General features: G+C 39.9%; 1 protein-coding gene across 5 annotated transcripts in view; it reads left to right on the plus strand.

Annotated features, from left to right (window-relative positions):
- The first annotated feature begins 1,241 nt into the window (after window positions 1–1,241).
- Window positions 1,242–20,232, plus strand: part of TTC33 (tetratricopeptide repeat domain 33) — a 43,492-nt gene continuing 24,501 nt past the window's right edge. The window contains exons 1-3 of one of the 5 annotated variants that reach the window (XM_053201222.1): window positions 1,242–1,615; window positions 3,365–3,430; window positions 6,068–6,289. In XM_053201222.1, the coding sequence (XP_053057197.1) occupies window positions 6,069–6,289 (221 nt within the window). In that variant the 5' untranslated portion in view covers window positions 1,242–1,615; window positions 3,365–3,430; window position 6,068. Of the gene's footprint in view, window positions 1,616–1,680; window positions 1,909–3,364; window positions 3,435–6,067; window positions 6,290–20,232 lie in introns of those variants that run through there. The other 4 variants (XM_015067591.3, XM_053201227.1, XM_053201216.1 and 1 more) reach the window with 4 other exon arrangements.

Genomic DNA, 20,232 nt, shown 5'->3' on the forward strand with positions numbered 1-20,232 from the left:
CCACACAACAAAAGTGTATACCTCAGTTTATAATGCGATCTCACAATTGCTTTTACTGGTGACATACTTCAATACACGGCAAAAGTACTTAATGAGTACTTCCCATTTTGTGATACAGATTAAAAACTACTCCAGGGTCATTTTAATTTTTACCGCTTCCTAAAGGACATTCTTGAGTGTTTTTGGTAGTATGAGTGTGGTAGTGAAACTGCAATGACAACTAGCACAGTTTGGTATCATTGCCTTAATACCAGCTGAGCTGTCAGCAGTTTTACCCATCACTGCTTTTCCATTATCAGTGCAAAGTTAACATGGTGAAAAAGGCCAGCGAGGTCTTCCTATGAGCATAAAAATAGTTTGAAGAAGCCTTGGCAACCCTCAGGGGTCTGAGGATCACCTTGGAGAATCATTGTTGTACAAGAGCAGTTCTCAATGCGGCAGGGGTGGGTGAACAATTTTTCTTCCAGGAACATTTGGCAATGACTGGAGACGTTTTTGATTGTCACAACTGGAGGTAAAATGGTGGTGGTAGTGGATGCTAACGGCATCTAGTGGGTAGATTCCAGAGATGCAGCTAAACACCCTTCGGGGCACAGGAGACTCCATTTCTCCAACAAAGATTATGCAGTTTGACAACGCTGAGGTTGAAAAAGCATCGTCTACAAAATTGGTCTTCCCTTGCACAAGATAGCCACGTCGATAAATTAACAATCTTTTCAATTTCCTAAACAGTCCCCTGGGTTACGTTTCCCCACTTAATTATTTTCAAGACATAAACTACACCTACGTTTAGGTTTTAATTCTTCTGGGCCCAATTTACTTATGTTTTCCGACGTGAAGCCTACAGTTGAACCAAGGGCCTCCTTGATCTGCTTTATCTGTTCCCCTGAACCCTTTTTCAATGGAGTTTTCCCTTAGTCCTTTGCGTCTAGGCTGGCCTCTCAGCTGGACTGTAAACTCCTTTAAGGCAGGATCCCATTTTAATGCTATGAATTCCCGCCCAAGTCCTTCTCCCCGACCCCCGTTTGTTTTACCTCGCGACTGAACGAGTCCCACAGTCTCACGGGGCCTGATTTTGACTGCGCGCACCTCAACCTGCGCAGCCGCAGTTTCCCGCGCTCCGGCACTGCCGTCGTCCGCGCGCCTGACGCCCCCGACTGCTGCTAGAGGGCGCTCCGGGTCCGGGTGGCCCGGACTACAGATCCCAGAGGGTAATGGGGGTGGAGGCTACCGCAGCGACTTCTGGGATTTGTGGTCCCGGGAAAGGGACTGGCCGACCTTAAGGGCTTTGAGAGTCGCCTCTTCCCTACCCGCTTCTCTGAGCGGCTCCGACGCCTCGGGTCGGCCAGGCCAGTTTCTTGAGAGACCTGGCATCAAAGGCAGGCAGGTAGGAGGTCGGGCATGTTAGTTTCCGCTTCCGGTCGGTAAAGGGCAAGCACAATGTAAACACGGGACCAGGGGAGTGGTCGTTAGGTAACTGAGGGTACGCTGACCGTGGTGGAAGCCCGGGAAGAGGAGGAAAACGAGGCTGGTGGGTCTTGTGGTTAGGGGAGAAAGGACCTTCAGAAGTCGGAGTTGAGACGCGACGGAGGTGCGGCAGAGCCGGGACGCTAAGGTTGGTCTTTAGGGACGAGCATTTCTAGGGGTCGGGCCCTCCCTTACACCAAGGCAGGAGCGGCTTCCGCGTTTCCACGGCGGCGGGTGCGGCTTTGACCTTCCCTTAACGGTGGGAGGAGCGGAACCGAGCTTGCTTCCCACCTCTGGTTGAGCGTGTCTGCAGCTGCTGGCGGCCTGGTGGACTCGCGGGGGACGTCCAGGGCAGCCTTTATGAGCTTCGCATATCTTTATTGTTTTGGAAACGAGAGGAACTTAGTAATACAAGTTTCTCTCGCGCGGTGACATTTTCGGGTAAATTGCTTCTTGAATCTCTCACCTCTGAATACATCCCGATACCCGAAGGATCCTGTTTTGATTTCCTAATGGTGTTCATCTAGTGGTTTCTCGCCTTAGGTGCTGCCTCCTCCTATGCAGTGAAGACAGGCATTCTCGGTTTGTGTTTGGATAAACTGTCCAGCCGACAACAGTAACTGAATGCCTACTGTAGAGATCATTGAACCAGCAAAAGAATTTAGAACACAACATTGTTGTTTAGAGTTTCATGGCATTCATTAACTATGATCCTATGTAAAATAAATTTATGTTTCATGAGTTTAACGTGAAATCTCTGTGATTATGGTTTACCCATATGGTTTCTTATCCGGGTGAAAAAACGTGAAGGCTAAGATGTTGGCGCCTTGTGCATCTAACTATAGATTCAGGAAAACCTTATTTATAAGAAGCTTTAATTTCATGTTCAGATATCCTTAGAGGAACAGCAAACTAGTACTAATTAAGATACCTTAATACCTGAGTATTAAGTTTTTCAGGATAGAAACTGTTTTGCATGTGTCCTAGGACTAACCCGACTTTTATTTTTGAAAACCTGTCAGCCTCCCCTCCAGGAAGCCTCAAGAGTCTCCACTGAAGTCATAGTATCCTATTTTGTTTACTCTCCAATAGCACTTATCCTGGAGTGGATTGACTGTATCCTTGTCTCCAGACAGTTGAAGAAAATACAAAACTGTGCTAATGGCCCTTGGTAACAGATTCAGTGGATTTTAACCTCAGTGGCCCTTGATACTGTTTGGTATCTTTATTCATCCCTTATTGTTGATTTTCCTATCTTCCCATTCTCTCTAGTGACTCAGAACTTTTCTTCTCAAGTACTCAGATCTGTTTCTTTTCCCTTTACTTGGAGCCAATGACTAGCCACCTATTTCTCTGGGAAATTTGAAGCTTGGGGTATGAAATCCTTCATTGTCTTTTCCCTCTACCCCTGAACTTGTCTGTACTTTTCACTCAGTATGAACTCTTGTCTGAGAGGAATGTATTCTTTTCACTCTCTTCAAGGCTAAACTTGTCAGTTACTAGCAGTCATCAGGCCTTTTATACCCTGTAACCTCATTCTCTCCTGATCTCCACAGCCTCTGGTCTCTAGAAGAGCTTTAAGCATTTGTGGAGGAAAATGGCAGAAACACCTGAGGCGGTGCTGTGCATGGCTTTTCACACATGCTTGAGAACCACCATCTGGGGACTTAGCCTATACCTGTCTTTGACATTTAGAACAATGGTTCAGGTTGGAGATAGGGGACGGTAATGGGAGTCTGATTACCCATTAATTTTTAAAAAATATATTTGGGTCTCTCTGTTCCTTTTTCCTTTCCTCGCCACCTTAAACCCTGCTTCCAATAATATATAGACCTGACTGATGATTTCTAATGTAATTTGACATTAGTGAATACACCAGACTTTCCTCTGTTAACAGCGTTCCCACAGTACCTGGTTCCTCACATTGCTGCTTTAGGAACAGAGTTCATTTGGAAACTTGAAGGCAGGTAATGTAGTCATCCTCATTCTTGTCACTTTTAGGGACAGTCATAAATACAAGAGTTCTTCTTGATATCCTGATGTCTTATGAGACCTTCCTAATGATTTATTTTCTGACATTGTTTTCATTTTGTGCCTCTGGCCTTCTTTTCCATAGTAACCACACTTCATTTTCAGCCATTTCTTGGTTCTTCCCCTAAGTTACTTATAGTCATCTTCAAACATAGGAAACTCATTCTTCTCTATTATAACGGGTCTGGGTAGAGAGTCTGCCATTATCCTGATTTCCTAGTATAGCTTATAATACATTACTACTCTGGGTTGTTTTTTGTTTTTTTTTTTTTAAATAATCCCTGCTCCAGGGGAGAATATGTGGTTCGCCCATATCTGTTTGTGCATTTCTTGATCACAAGAATTTATTGAGACTTCCTTGTATTCATTAGAAACTTAGGCACATGACCTATAATCTTCTCATCCCTACAAGTTCTGCCATTATCTTAGGCCTTTCCATGTGAATAACCTCATAGTCACCTTTACTTTTTTGTCCCCTCCCTTCTATTGATTACTTATATTTCATTTCAGCCATGTGCCTCAGTGATGAAGACCTTGACACCTGGTAGAACTTATTCACTATTTCGTTTCTCTTCTTCCTTTACTCCTCGAATGCCCATTATTTGATAATTTTATAAAAACATCTGCTTCATTGCTTTTCTTTATCCCCCCCTGGTTGATTACTCAGTTGATCATAATCTCTTTGGAGTTATGGAGTCCCTTGAGAATGGAAGGAAAGTTTAGACACTCTTCTCCGGAAAACACACAGACATAACAGAAATTTATATGCCTTTCCAGGAGTTTCTCAGTATCTTTAAGCTCATCCATATAATTAGTAAGAGTTCTTAGATCTCATCATAAATTCCTTCTCTAAATAAATACTTGATGAATGCTTTTATGGTTTTCTTTAATTTTGTTCCATCAATTGTCCTTTCTTATCCTTTACATTTGTGTATCATTGCTGATATACAAAACAGTTTAACATTTGTTATTTAAAATTTTTTTTTAATGTTTTATTTATTTTTGAGAGAGAGAGAGAGAGAGGGCCAGAGGTCCAGAGGGGAAGAGGCAGAGAGAGAGGGAGACACAGTCTGAAGCAGGCTCTAGGTTCTGAGCTATCAGTACAGGGCCCAGAGTGGGGCTCGAACCCATGAACTGTGAGATCATGACCTGAGCTAAAGTCAGGTGCTCAACTGACTGAGCCATCCAGGTGCCCCTAACATTTGTTATTTTTTAGATTTACCCAATAGTTCTGTGAATGAAGTTATATACCAAGTTTGACTCTTAAAACTTTTTATTGTGAAAAATTTCAAATGTGTATGAGAGAGGAAAGTACAAGGAATCCTATGTGCATATCACCTAACTGTATCTATTATCAACTCAGAGCAATGTTTTCATCTGTATTTCTCCTGTGTTGTACCCTGCCCCCTCTGGTGATCACTTTGAAACAATTTCTAGATACCATAGGATTCCATGTGAAATATTTTAGTATACATTCCTAAAAGATAATAGTACTGTAATTATGTTTATAGCAAGAATGCTTATCTTTTTGTTATAAACATAATTACAGTACTATTATCAGACCTTAAAAAATAGCAGTAATTTTTTAATACCATCAAGTATTAAATCAGTGTTCCAATTTTCCCTATTATTTCCTAAATGTTTCCTCCCAATTGGCTTGCTTAAATCCAGAGCTAACCAAAACCCATGCATTATATTTGGTTATTAAATCTTTGAAGTCTCTTTTTACCTCCATCTTTCTCTGTCTCTCTCTGTCTCTCTGTCTCTCTCTCTCTCTGCTTTCCTGGAAGTTTATTTCCTGAAGAAACCAGTTTTATTTTTTAGTTTTTGTTATTTGCTATCTGCATCTCTGGCATGTTATTTAGCACGCTCATCTGCATTCCGTATTTTCTATAAACTGGTAGAGTTTGTTAGACTTGATCGGATTCAGGATTAATTTCTGGCAAGTATACTTCATGGGTAGTATGCCACTTCCAACAGGAGATACTTACTGACCAGTTGTGTTCCTTTGTGATGTTAGCACCCTTTGTTGATTATTGCCTTGATCCATTATTTAATTAAGAGTTTAGAAAGTGGTGACAGTTAAGCATCTGACTCTTTTTTTTCTTTTAATGTTTTACTTTTCTTTTTGAGAGAGAGCGAGTGTGAGCAGGAGAGGGGCAGAGAGAGAGGGCGATAGAGGATCCAGAGTGGGCTCTGAACTAATAGCAGAGAGTCCAATGACGGGTTCGAACTCATGAATGGTGAAATCCTGACCTGAGCCCAAGTTGGACGCTTAGCTGACTGAGCCACCCAGGCTCCCCACGTGTTTGGCTCTTGATTTCAGCTCAGGTCAGGATCTCACAGTCAGTTGTGAGATCATGGTGTGAGATCGAATCCTGCCTGCTTGGAATTCTCTTTCTCCCTTTCCCCATCCCCTGCATGTGTGCTCTCTCAAAACAAAACAAACCAAAACAACAACAAAAAAACTGGTGACAGTCTGATTCTCTTATCTGTCTTTACCTATCATTTGTAATACTTCTCTAAAGGCCAAATTTGAATTTTAAAGTTGTTTGTTTGTAATTTTCAGAATGGCTTCCTTTGGATGGAAGAGAAGAATCGGGGAGAAGGTCTCAAAGGTCACTTCACAGCAGTTTGAAGCCGAAGCTGCTGATGAGAAGGATGTAGTTGAGAATGAAGAAGGGAGCTGGCTTCATGCGGTTAAACGCAGGAAAGAAAGTCTCCTCGAGGGCTGTGTTGAGAAAAGTAAGCAGCTGAAGGATGAAGGAGCCAGTTTGGTTGAAAATAAAAGGTATGTTTTTGGAGTTTTCTTACAGAGAACAGTTTACATTTCTGACTGCCAGTAATGAGATGAAGAGTTATGAATTCTATAAATTTATGTTTTAAAAATCTGATCTAGGTGCTAAATTCATCAAATAAATAAGTTTTAAAGACATATTTCAGCATTCCCATGGAATCTGAAAGTTTGTAGAAGAGTCTTCAAGATACTTGTAATGTCTGCTTTTGCCATCATTTTTGTTCTGTCTAAATAAGGGTATATGCTAAATGAAATGTAATGCAAATTATTGCTTGATAGGAGATAGTTTAATTTCTGGAATCTTTCTCTTTGTGTTATTATATACCAGATGTATTAGATGTTTCTTGAAGGGTTTTGAGGACATGTACTTTTTTGTTTTTTTAAATAGATGTTCAGTTATCCTTTGCCATTGGCTTTTATATACTTCAGTAAATATGGTTGGTGCACAGGAATTTGACAGTAGTTTCATTTATCCTCAGCCCTATCCTCAGCTAAGCTCTTATGCTTTTCTGTTTACCCTTCACCCTTTTCTTTTTTCCTTTTTTCCCTTTCCTCTTTTTCCTATTCTCTTATTCCTTTTCCCCTGCCTCTGCTTAGGTCTTTCAGTGGGACCAAAAATCATTCTTTCACAAATCAGTGGGGAGAGGACCCATTGTTTAGTAGATTGTGTAGAAAAAGCTAGAAGTTTATATATGGGAAAACACAATTCTATATGTAGGAAAGTAAAATACATAGGAAAACAAAATATATATAAAAAATGTATCTAGGGGCGCCTGGGTGGCTCAGTCGGTTGAGCGTCCGACTTCAGCTCAGGTCACGATCTCGCGGTCCGCGAGTTCGAGCCCCGCGTCGGGCTCTGGGCTGATGGCTCAGAGCCTGGAGCCTGCTTCCGATTCTGTGTCTCCCTCTCTCTCTCTGCCCCTCCCCCATTCATGCTGTGTCTCTCTCTGTCTCAAAAATAAATAAATGTTAAAAAAAAATAAAAAATAAAAAATGTATCTAATACCACATACAAAGATGGACTCTAGAGGGATAGAAAATCTCAATGTGAAATGTAAAACTTACACAGTTAATGAAAGAAAATATAGAAGGGTAGCTTTATAACCTAGAGGAAGGAAAGGACTTTTTTTTTTTTTTTTTTGAAGTTTATTTATTTATTTATTTAGTTAGTTAGTTAGAATGAGAGAGAGCATGTGTGCATGCACAGGCAGGGGAGGGACAGAGAGGAGAGACAGAATCCCAAGCAGGTTCCTCGCCATCAGCACAGAACCTGATGCAGGACTTGAACTCACGAACTGTGAGATCATGACTTGAACTGAGATCAAGAGTTGGACGCTTAACCAACTGTGCCACCCAGGTGCCCCACAACATTTTTATTTTTTAAAATTTCAGTTCTATATTAGAGTCGAAAGAAGCTCAACCCACCCCCCCCCCCGTATTTCCTCTTATCTAGACTCAAAATTTCCAATAATTGCTTTATTTAGTTATCTTTCTGTACGTAAATATGCACACACTGACATACATAGTTGTATATTTCCAGTTTTTTTGGTGATCTATTTGAAAATAAGTTGTAAACATAATGACACCTCTCTCCTAATTTAGCATGCTTCTTACAAGAATAAGGATATGCTTGGGACTCCTGGCTGGCTCCCTTGGTGGAGCATGTTGCTCTTTATCTTGATCTTGGTCATGAGTTCAAGCCCCACATTGGGCATGGAGACTACTTCAAGAAAGAATAAGGAAATTCTTTTATTAAACACAATAACTGTTAACTCTATGAATGTTAACATTCCTATAAACTAATATGCAGCCCATATTTAGTTTTTTCTAATTTTCACTGAAACGTCTTTTACAATATTTTTTAAAAACCAGGATCCAATCAGAGTTCATACGTTTCATTTGGCGATTATATCTCTTTAGTGTTTATGTAGGTCCTCTACTGTATCCCCCATGATAATGACTTTTTGAAGAGTCTAGACCAATTTTCTATTTGATTGTTCCCTTATGGATGTCACTTAACTTGTTTCTCTTTCTCACATGTTTCTTGTAAACTGAGGTGTGGAGGTTTGATTTAGATTCTGAGTAACCTTTTTGGCAAGAATACTTAAGAGTTATGTTTGTGCTTTCTATTGCATCATATTGGGAGATAAATAACAGCAGGTTGTTAGCAATGCGGCTGTTTGAAAGACATCATGCCTGTGTCAGTCAGTTTGCTGTGTTTAATATCTGCTGAAAGTCATATTTTTATAAAATTTTGAAACATTTATCCTTAGTGAAGGAAATACATCGTATTAAGAGAATTAATCAGCATGAGGACTGTTGTTTTATTTGCACTATGAATATGATTTTGAGAAGATGTATGGTCAGCAGTAGTATCTGAATACGTCTTTGTTTAGGACAGAAAATTCTTCAGATCATCCAGAGATCTAAAGTCAGGTCTGTGTGCCTTTGGTATCTTCCATGTGATAAAGAAGAATTTGAGAAATTAAAAGAAGTAGTACTGAGCAAAAAGCAAATTTCTTTTCTTTGCTCTTTTTTTCTTCTTTCTTAATTAAATTTTGTCAGGGTGGTTATAAGATTCCTTGTTAATCATTTTTTAAAAAATATTTTTTAACATCTATTCATTTTTGAGAGTGAGAAAGACAGAGCATGAGCAGGGGAGGGGCAGAGAGAGAGAGGGAGACACAGAATTTGAAACAGGCTCCAGGTTCCTAGCTGCCAGCACAGAGTCCGCTGTGGGGCTCGAACTCACGTACTGCGAGATCGTGACCTGAGCCGAAGTCGGATGCTTAACCGACTGAGCCACCCAGGCGCCCCCTTGTTAATCATTTTTGTCATGAATGAGTCAGAGTTGAGGAAGAAGCATTTTAGTGTCTAGGTCTGTTTTTATTTTAGATTCTTGCAGTAGTCTTTTATTACTATATTTTAATATAAGATATCAAAAGCTGCCTAAACTATAGTATGTTAGCACCTCAAATTGGAAATGAGATAGAAAATAAATAACAGTCAAGGACAATTAACAGCTTAAGAGTCTAGTGTTACTTTGTGAATTCTCATTTGTGGTATTTTAGCCATAAAAACTTTTTCTTTTGTAGAACTTTGCAAGATTGACCATTCTGTCTTAGTCAGAAGAAACCAACTATAAATTTTCCACATTTATGAAATCATTTGCAGAACATCCATAAAACATCTTTAGAAATTCCTGTAAATGCCTGTTAAAAGTTCATTAACTTTGTTTTTGCCTTTTTCTCTAGACCACACTAGTGCAGAAGGGAAAAGCTATTCAGTTATTGCCATGGGAGTCCCTGTGAATTTCCTGTGGTAGAGGAGAGCTATCCACTGTGTAGATAAACAAAATAACTCTTGTTTTCTGCCTGCATGTCAAAACATTGAGTCATTTCACCAAAATCAGCTGGGTTGGATGCTTTATTTTGAATGGAGAACACGGTGAGATGATTAAGTTTTTTGCTGGTTAGCATTTGTTTTGGAGTATACATACACAGCTTAGGAGAGAACTAAACAGAATAAAAAGAATCTAGTGGAATTGATTGGTTTGGCTACTCTATGCCAAAACTAAATAAAAATAATACTTTAAAAATATCTGAGATAAAAAGCATACATAAGATAATGTTAAACTTCATTTAAGTAATATGAGGAATAAAAAAAATAAGGAGGGACAGTGAAGCTAAATTAAACAACAATAACCACAACCCCCCCAGTCCCTGTCTTTGAATCAACTTAATCTTTCAGCATTCTCATTTTTACTACATTTTAGTCACGCCAGCCTTCCTTGGGTTTTTGAACACAGTTCTGATACAGCTTTGTCTCCTGACACCTCTGTCTGAAAAGTTCTTGTCTTCTGTTTTCTGATGTCTGTCTTCTTGTCCTTCTGATCTCTGCGCACATGTTTTCATCTCTGTGAGCCCCTCTCTGGGCAACCAGTTGGAAGTAGTACCCCCAGGTCCCCTTGGTCTTTAATCACGTGAACCTTTTTTGTTAGCATTTCTCCCTTTTTGAAGTTACCTTATACACTTATTTAGCTATTTGCTCATATGTTATCTGTTTCTCTTCTGTAGGAATGTGAGTTCCAGGACAGTAGGGACTTTGTGTGACTTTTCTATAATATCTTCAGCACTTAGAACAATTTGTGGCACCTACCAGACCCCCAGTCAATATATGTTAAATATTTATAAAACTACATTTTATTTGCTATATTGTGGCCAAATAGGTGTTTTGTGGGTTAACTACCATTTGTTTAATTGTATCTATAGGAATATACATTTGTAAAAAATATTTATTTATTTTGAGAGAGGGAGCAAGTGCATGAGCAGGGAGAGGGGCAGAGAGAGGAGGGAGAGAGAATCCAATCCCTGTCAGCGTAGAGCCTGATGTGGGGCTCAATTTCACGAACTTTGAGATCATGATCTGAACTGAAATCAAGTTAGATGCTTAAGGACTAAGCCACCCAAGCTATGGGAATGTACATTTTTAAACTCCAAATTAGAACACAGTATTTTATTTTTTATTTCATATCCCAGCCCCAAAGGGCCTTTGGGATTAGAAGTTTCCTACCCTCCTCTTGCATGAGAATATGGCAGTTGGGGATCATTGCTCTTTTCTGAGTCTCATTTCTTTCCTCATAACCCACACTTCTCCCTATTATATCATCCTCTGGGAAACCAGATGGATCCTAGTGTCTTGCTGAATTCAGGAGCTGGAGACGGGGTTTTAGAGAGGCTGAGGCAGCTAGAAGTTGTGGAGCAGAGTACCAGAGAAGAGGGGGCTCCTCAGAGGAAGTGCTCTAGAAATCTGTACGAGGTCCCCTGTATTTATTGAACGTTAAGCCATTCAGCTATGGGGGAAATTCCACAAGTCCAGCAAACTGACTGGGGAGTTGTAAGCTGAATCATTCCAGAGTTCATACAGAGCAGAGAGACATTCAAGCTTCATCCACAGAGTGGAGAGTCTTTGGTGGTCACCGGTGACATTCACTAAAGTCCCCAAAGGAGATACGCCATACTAGAACAACTATACTATCCCTGGAGGGAGGGGTATGATAGACCTTCCCTAGCAGAGCTCAAAAACAGGTTTTGAAAGGTTTCAACTCATATAGAAGTTATTTAAATGCCTGCCAGAGTAGTCAAAAATTTCCAGTCAGCTGCATAACATTTACAAATAGCTAGCATTTGGTGAAAAATTACTAGACGTGCTGAGGAGGAGAAAATTGACTTGTAAACAGGAGAAAAACCAACTGACAGAAACAGATTCAGAAATAAGATAGATGATGGAAATAGCAGATGAAGACTTTACAGTGGTAATATAACTGTTCAAATACTTAAAAGGAAACATGAACCTCATCAGGAGTGAAATGAAAGATAAACAAATGGCACATCTAGAGGTGAAAGATACAGTATCCAAAATAAAAATACACTTAATGGTATTAACAGCTATGCTAGTTGAGTCCTTTGACAAGCAGATGCCAAGAGCAGATTAAGTATGCAAAGATTTTATTAGCGGAAACATCTGAATGAAAGAAAATGGGAAGGGCTGGGTTATTTGGGAGAGCCATCAGACCACGGTGTCTGACCCCGGAGTGAAAGAGAAAAAGAAGGATATTTGAGTGGAAGCATCTTAGGCAAGACCTTGGGTACTCTTCCAAGTCCAGGTCATCTATAAGGGAAGTCCCATGGCCTCCAGCGAATGGGCCCATCTTACTGTCACCTGCTATTCTCAGTCAGTGCGGGGAACAGCCCATGGGAAACATCCTTGCTGCAGATGTGGCTGTGGATTTCAAAGTGTAGCAGCGGAGGTGAAGGTCTAGTTAAGGTAATAGGATGACATTTTTAAGGTTCTGAAAGAAAATAAAATTATCAGCTTAGAATTATATATGCCACAAAAAATATCTTCCAAAAATAAAGGCAAATGTGCCTGGGCAGCTCAGTCAGTTAAGCATCCAGCTCGTGATTTCAGCTCAGGTCATGATCTCACGGTTTGTGAGATTGAGCTCCGCGCAGGGCTGTGCACTGACAGCATGGAGCCTGACAACAGGGATTCTCTCTCCCTCTCTTTTGGCCCCTCCCTTGCACTCTCTCCCTCTCTCTGAAAATAAATAAACTTAAAAAAATTAAAATAAGGCAAAATAACTTTATCAAACAAAAGCTGAAGTAACTCATTGCCAGTAAGCCTACGCTTCAAAATATATTAAAAGAAACTCTTCAGGGGGAAGAAAATGGTATGAAATGAAATTTGTATCTAAACAGAACAATAAGGGGGCACCTGGGTGGCTCAGTTGGTTAAGCGTCCAACTTCGGCTCAGGTCATGATCTTGAGGTTTGTGAGTTCAAGCCCTGTGTCAGACTCTGTGTTGACAGCTTGCTCAGAGCTGGAGCCTGCTCCAGATTCTGTCTCCCTTTCTCTCTGCCCCTCTCCCGCTCACATTCTGTCTCTGTCTCTCTCAAAAATAAATAAACATTAAAAAAATTTTTTTAAACAGAAGAATAATGGGTGCTAGAAATGATAAATAAACATGGGTAAGTATGAAGACTTTTTAAGTTTTAGAATTCTTTTAAAGGATAATTGATTTTAAAAAACTAGCAACATGTTCCTCAAAAACTAAAACTAGAACTACCCTACAACCCAGTGATTGCATTACTAGGCGTTTATCTAAGGGATACAGCTGTGCTCTTTCGAAGGGACACATGCACCCCCATGTTTATAGCAGCACTATCAACAATAGCCAAAGTATGGAAAGATCCCAAATGTTCATCGCTGGATGAATGGATAAAGAAGATGTGGTATATATATACAATGGAGTATTACTCGGCAATCAAAAAAAGAATGAAATCTTGCCATTTGCAACTATGTGGATGGAACCGGAGGGTATTATGCTAAGCAAAATTAGTCAGAGAAAGACAAATATCATATGACTCCACCCATATGAGGACTTTAAGAGACAAAACAGATGAACATAAGGGAAGGGAAACAAAAAGAATATAAAAACAGGGAGGGGGACAAAACAGAAGAGACTCATAAATATGGAGAACAAACTGAGGGTCACGGGAGGGGTAGTGGGAGGGGGGATGGGCTAAATGGGTAAGGGGCACTAAGGAATCTACTCCTGAAATCAGTGTTGCCCTATATGCTAACTAATGTGGATGTAAATTTACAAAAATAAATAAAATTTAAAAAATAAATAAACTGGCAACATATTAGAGATTTATTATGTGCAGAAGTAAATACATGACAACAGTAGTAATTGAGCAGGAAGAGGTAAAAGGAATTATATTGCTACTAGGCTCTTATAGTATATGTGAAGTAGTATAGTGTTATTTGAACCTAAACTCTAGAGCAACCACGAAAAATAATAGGAAGAAGGTCATAAGCCAAGGGTGGAGATAAAATGAAACATTGGAAAGTGAAATTTTTAAAAAGTACCATTTACAGTACCATCCCCAAACAAAATTATTAGAAAAAAATTCAACAAAATATGTATAAGAACTGTACATGGTAAACTATGGAACATTGGTAAGAAAAATTCAAGGAACTGAGATAAATATATACATGTATATCTATACATATTTGTATTGTATATGTATATTTATTCCATACACATATACACACATGTATATATTTATACACACATACATGCATCTATTTACACACACATACATATAGATGTACATATTTATACACATATATACACATATATGTATATATTTATACATACACATATACACACACACACACATATATATATATATATATATATACCCAGTTCATGAATCAGAAGATGACGTTCTGTTAAGATGTTAGTTCTCCCCGGGGCGCCTGGGTGGCTCTGTCGGTTGAGCATCCAACTTCGGCTCAGGTCATGATCTCACGGCTTGTGAGTTCGAGCCCCGTGTTGGGCTCTGTGCTGACAGCTCAGAGCCTGGAGCCTGCTTTGGATTCTGTGTCTCCCTCTCTCTCTGCCCCTAACCCACTCTCATTCTGTCTCTGTCTCTCTCAAAAAGAAATAAGCATTAAAGAAAAAAAAAAGATGTTAGTTCTCCCCAAATTGAGCTGTAAACTCGATGCAGTTCCCATCAAAACCCTAGCAATCTTGATTTTGTAGTAATTGACAAGCTTATGCTAAAATTTATGTGGAAATGTGAAGAATCTAGACTGGCCAAAACAATTTTACATAATAAAAAAGACTTAGAGAACTTACGCTACTTTATTTTGTCACCATGTTTTTAATTTTATTTTTGTTTTTAGAAGATTCGCTTTTTTTAAAGCTTATTTATTTATTTTGAGAGAGAGAGAGTGGGGGAGGGGCAGAGAGAGAGAATCCCAAGCCGGCTCTGTGCTAATAGCACAGGTCTCACTCTCATGAACTGTCATCACCACATTCTTGAATGCTGTACCTGTATAGTTTTAGTGTAAGAATGGACATCTGCAGATCGTAAAGAATATAAAATACAGAAATGACTCGCATTTATGCAGTGAATTGATCAAAGTTAAAGCTTCTGGTTATCAAAAGGCATAATTAAGGAAATGGAAAGTCAGGCCACAAACTGCAAGAAAATATTTATAATACATATATCTGACATAAGACGTTTTCCTAGGCTATGTAAGGCACTCTCACAACTCACTGGTAAGACACTATCCAATTAAAGAGTGGATACAAAATTTGACCTGAAGCTCTACAAAAGAAGATAGATGAATAGCCAGTAAGCACATGAAAAGCTGCTCAGCATGATTAGTCACCAGAAAACTTCACATTCAAATCACAGCATACTAGTACATAACCACTGGAATGGTAAAATTGAAAAAACTGGCAATATCAAGCAAGGATGTGGAGAAACTCAAAGTTTCATATATTGCGTATGAAAATGTGAAATAGTTTCACTACTTTGGAAAACAGTCTGGCTGTTTTGTGAAGTTAAACATACACCTTACCATACAATCCAGCAGTCTGCTCCTTCCTAGATATTTATTCAGGAGAAAGGAAAACATATATTCACTCCAAGGCTTATCTAACAATGTTCCTAGTAGTTTTATTCCTAGTGCCCATGAAATGGAAACAGTCAAAATGTCCATCAACAGGTAAATGGATAAACAACTTTTTGTGTATCCATCCAGTAGTATCCTATGGAATAATGAAAAGGAATGATTGATGCGTCCAGAATTACTATGCTCAGAGAACGAAATCGGAAAGAGTGCACACTATCTAATTTCATCTGTGTACATCTCTTTAAAGACACATCTAATCTATAGTGACAATCCTATTGAGTGATGAAAAGGAACGATTAATGCATCCAAAAATCAGTATGTTCAGAGAAAGAAGTCAGGAAGAGGGCATACTCTCTGATTCCATCTATGTACATTTCTAAAGACAAATATAATCTATAGTGACAGAATATCAGTGGTTGTCTGGAACCAGAAATTGGGGTGGGTTGACTGTGAAAGGGCATAGGGAACTTTTGCGTTCTTTGTTATGATGGTTGGGGTATTTACATAAGTATACACATTAGTAAAAACTCGAAGAGTATGCTTAGAATGGGTACATGTTTTGTCATCTAAATTATACTCCAGTAAATTTGATTAAAAAAATCAGCCTTGAGTGCTTGATAAATGTAAAATAATTCTTTATTTGTTTCATTTATCTCTATGTTCAGGATATATTTTTGTTCTGTATTTGCTGTTATTTTGCAAGTTAATTGATACAATGATTTCAATTTCAAGAAGACTCTGACTCTGGATATTGTGTATTTGGGGGTCTCGATCATTTTATCACCATTTTATCACTCTGTTGGCCTGCTTAGTTACCTCCTGTGCTCTGGAAGCAGTGGCAGAAGTCCCCAGTCTTAATCTGGAAGCGGGGAGGGGAATTTCACAGTTGTGTGTATTCCCATTTCTTGGGTTGGAATCTCTCCTCCTCAAGTTACCATCTTAAAGGTTGTAAAAAACCAAGTCGCCATTTTTAGGTTGGATTTTTTGTAAAATGATGACATGGATTAAGTACATCAAAATGTGGAAGAGCTTGAACTTGGCATGACTACTAATCATTAGAGTGGTGGAGAAGTAGGGGTGCCTCTAGAGGAACCCCTAGAGGTTGAATGACAAGAGGAAGCTATTTCTACTTCCTAGGATACAAACTTTTGCTTCCTTGTGATTCCCTTTCTCTGGTCCGTCCTTCCTTCGTCTTTTTTACGCTTGATATTTTCTCATTTATTTAGCACTTAAAGGATTGTTGAACAGTGAAATGTAGCACAATCCAAGTATGTTAATGTCACCCTTCCTTCAAAGGCAGCACAGTTCTTTAGCATTACAGAACCTCCTGCTGTCAGTTTACTTCATTAGTAACTAACTGTAACTACTCTAGGAAGACTTCAGTTTGCAATAGAATGGGTTTTAAGATCTGAAGTTCTACCTTACAGTGTTTATGATTCTTTGTAACCAAAATCTGGTGTATTCTTCTATCTAACCAGTAAGTAATTTCGACGCTTAACAGAGACAGTATTGTGAGTATAGTGGTTTAAGAGTGTGGAGTTTGAAGTCATTTTACCTCCCTTCAGATCCTAGCTTTATCATTTCTATCTATATAACCTTTGGCAGATTATTAACTTTTAGTATTAATTTCCTCATATGTAAAATGGTGAGCCTTCTCTCATAGACTATTTGGGGGATTAAAAGGCAAGTTAATGTAAAGGAGATTAACATGGCACCTAGCATCTAGGAAACATTCAATGAATGTATTTCAGATATTATATTTTAGGATTTTATATGTGATTGGCACATTTCATGTAATATTAAGACTTTTTATGAGTTATTTTGTTCAGATGTCATTTTCTAGAATTGTTACTAACTGGGATATGCACCTTTTCAAGAGTCGCAGGTTGAGTCCCAACTTTGAAATGTTGGCTTTTAAGGTTTCAGCCACTAGATGGTGATATTTGATTATGTAGCTGAGTTCGATTTTTCTCTGTGGGAATTAGTGTGTATGTGTGTGAAGCAGATATATCATTAGAATTTACCATGAATTTTGTCTCTTGTCTAGAAAAGTGTACCTACCAAAACGAACATGAGGGCGATCTGGCCTTATGATAAGCATTTTACTGGCATCCGCATGAATCTAATGACTGATCTTCATTTTAATGTTATCTCTTCCTCTCTTTGGTTTCTTCTCACTGGTATACAAACATACCCTGATAACAACCATTTAAAAAGCTTTTTTTGACTCCTACCATTTCTTTGCTCCCCTTTCACCATAAACTCCATTCTTTTTTTTTATGTTTATTTTTGAGAGAGACAGAGACAGAATGAGAGTGGGTTAGGGGCAGAGAGAGAGGGAGAATCGGAAGCAGGCTCCAGTCTCCGAGCTGTCAGCACGGAGCCCGATGCGGGGCTTGAACTCACGAGCTGTGAGATCATGACCTGAGCTGAAGTCGGTCGCTCAACCCACTGAGCCACAAACTCCGTTTCTTGATGAATCATCCTCTGGGTCCATTCCAGTCAGGTTTCTGTTCCCACTGGTCCCCTGAAGCCACTCTTGTTATATGACCTTCATGTTGTCAAATCCAGTCATCATGTCTCTGTTCTCATTTATTACTGTGCCTCTCGTCGTTCAGCATAGTTGACCACTGTCTTCCTAAATACACTGCTCCCTCATCTACAGAACACCACACTGATGGTTTTTCTTTTGTTTCACCGCCCACTTCTTAATCTTCTTTGCTTCCTGTTTTCTTGTCTTCATTTTCTAAATATTGGTGGGCCACAGTATTTAGAAAGTACTTCTCTTTTCTATGTCCATTTTTTCCCTTCTTAAACTTATATAGTCTCCTGCTTTCAGTGTGCCGTCTCTATACTGCTGACCTCCAAATATGTCTGCAGTGCTATCTTCCCACCTGAATTCCAGACTCTTAAATCTCCAGTGCTTACTTTATACCCACTTGGATATCTAATTAGTATCTGAAACTTAACATGTCCTAAGCAGAGGTCTTGATTCCCTAACCACCCCCCCCACCCCCACCCCGCTACACACACACACACACAAATATCTGGTCTTTTTTAGTCTTCCCCATGTCAGTAAAAGGCATCACTGTTTACCCAGTTACTTATGCCCAAAAGCCAGGGGTCAACTCTGCTGTGCATGTGCCATTACAGAGCTAATCAACCCCAGTCACCTCCAGCTCCCTGCCCTTCATGCTGTTCTTACGGCCATAAAGCCTGGGCGGCGGCTGCTGTTGTTACAGACCAACAGCCCCCGTTCATGGTGCTAACTGACAATCAAAGACCATCCATCACACCTTGACACTGGCCAGCTTGGACCTGTAGGTGCTCAGACGGGACCGGGTTACGACTCTGTGGGGTAGAATTTGACGGATGGGAAACAGGGTATGGGAGGGAGCCTGCAGATAAATTCTTTTCCCTTCTTCCCCTCACTGGACAGTTTCCAAGGCACACAGGTTTTATACAGGCTTCTGAAGAAGTTCTACAAGATTAGCAGTCATCTGTTTGTTTTTTAAGCTGTTGCCAGCCTAGCAGATGCCTTGTATTTATTCTCCCTCCTTCCGGCCTCACTTCTTTTTCCCCTCACTCTTGCTTCCCTGGGATCCTACCCCCACAAAGTAGAAGCTTAGGCCCCCGGGCTCTATTTCCCTGGGAACTCAAGCTAAGACATCATCCTGGATTTCCTTTCTTTTTTTTTACTCTTCATATCCAGTCCAAGTTAGAGTGACTTTATTTTTTAAACATATTTTCAGTCTTTTTTATCCTCTCCTCTGTTTTCGTGGCTGTCCTCCTAATCTAATCCCCTGTCATCTCTTACCTGCATCATTCAAGTAGTCTCCTAACTGCTCTCCCTGTGCTCCTTCTTGCACCCCTACAGACCACTCTCTCTGGGCCTCACTGATTTTTTCAAGATGTAAAGCAAGTCTGTATGTTTGTTGCACAAAAACTCTGCAGATTCCTCATCACACGTACAGTTAGAGCCGGGGCTTTGGGTCTACACCTCCCATTCCCCTTCCTCCTCCTCCATAGCCATGCCGGTTTCCTTTCATTTCCTCAAAACTTGGGGTGTTTGGCCCTCTCTTGGCTTGGGCTCTTCCTTTGTCTGGAGTGACCTTTTTCCAGATCTTCAATTAGCTGACCACTTTTGGTTAGTCAGATCGCAGCTCAGATGCCTTCCTAGAGAGACTTTTTCTGACCACATGTTCAGAGTAGCTATCCAGTGACCTCCCTTTCACATCCCCCCCGCTTGTTTGTTTGTTTTTTTTTTTAATCACACTTACCATATTTTAAGTTAGGCTTGTTGTTTTTCCCTGCCTTCTTCCTGCCTGTGAACATTCTAGAATGTAAGATCTAGAAAAATGGTAGGGTCATTTTATATCTTGTTGAGTACCCAGTACCCAGAATACTACCTGGGCCAGAGTAGATGTTTAATAAATGTTTATTAAATGAATAAGCTGATGACTATAGAGCTCATTAAACCTGAAGCTGTCATAAATTGGAAATCTAATTGGGAGCAAAGTAGTTAAACACTTTGACATTTCTGTCTGATAAATGACTGTGCTAACTTATTTGGCTTGCTCACCAGCTGTTCCTTACCTCAGCATAGGGTATTGTCTCACCCTGCCCCTACGCAGGCCCTGCAGCCATTCTAGTTGCTTCCTGCCTTGGCTGGTTCCCCAGCCCACTGTCAAGGTTGTCTTTAAACTGGCCAAGTCAAACTCTGGTCATTTATTAACCATAGTGACTTTAAACCAAGTTTTTATCTTTTAATGCTTCCTATCCGACAGCCGCAGCTGGGCTGTGTCTGTTCGGTGCGTTCCAAACTGAAGTTGAATTAAGAGATATGATGTAGGAGCCATGAGAGACCATCGATGTTATTACGTGCCAGGCTTCCTGCGATCCCCAAATGGAGGACCTGGGCGGTGCCACCCTTTGTTTGTAGG

This window comes from Acinonyx jubatus, chromosome A1 (assembly GCF_027475565.1).
Source record: "Acinonyx jubatus isolate Ajub_Pintada_27869175 chromosome A1, VMU_Ajub_asm_v1.0, whole genome shotgun sequence".
Lineage (NCBI taxonomy): Eukaryota > Metazoa > Chordata > Mammalia > Carnivora > Felidae > Acinonyx > Acinonyx jubatus.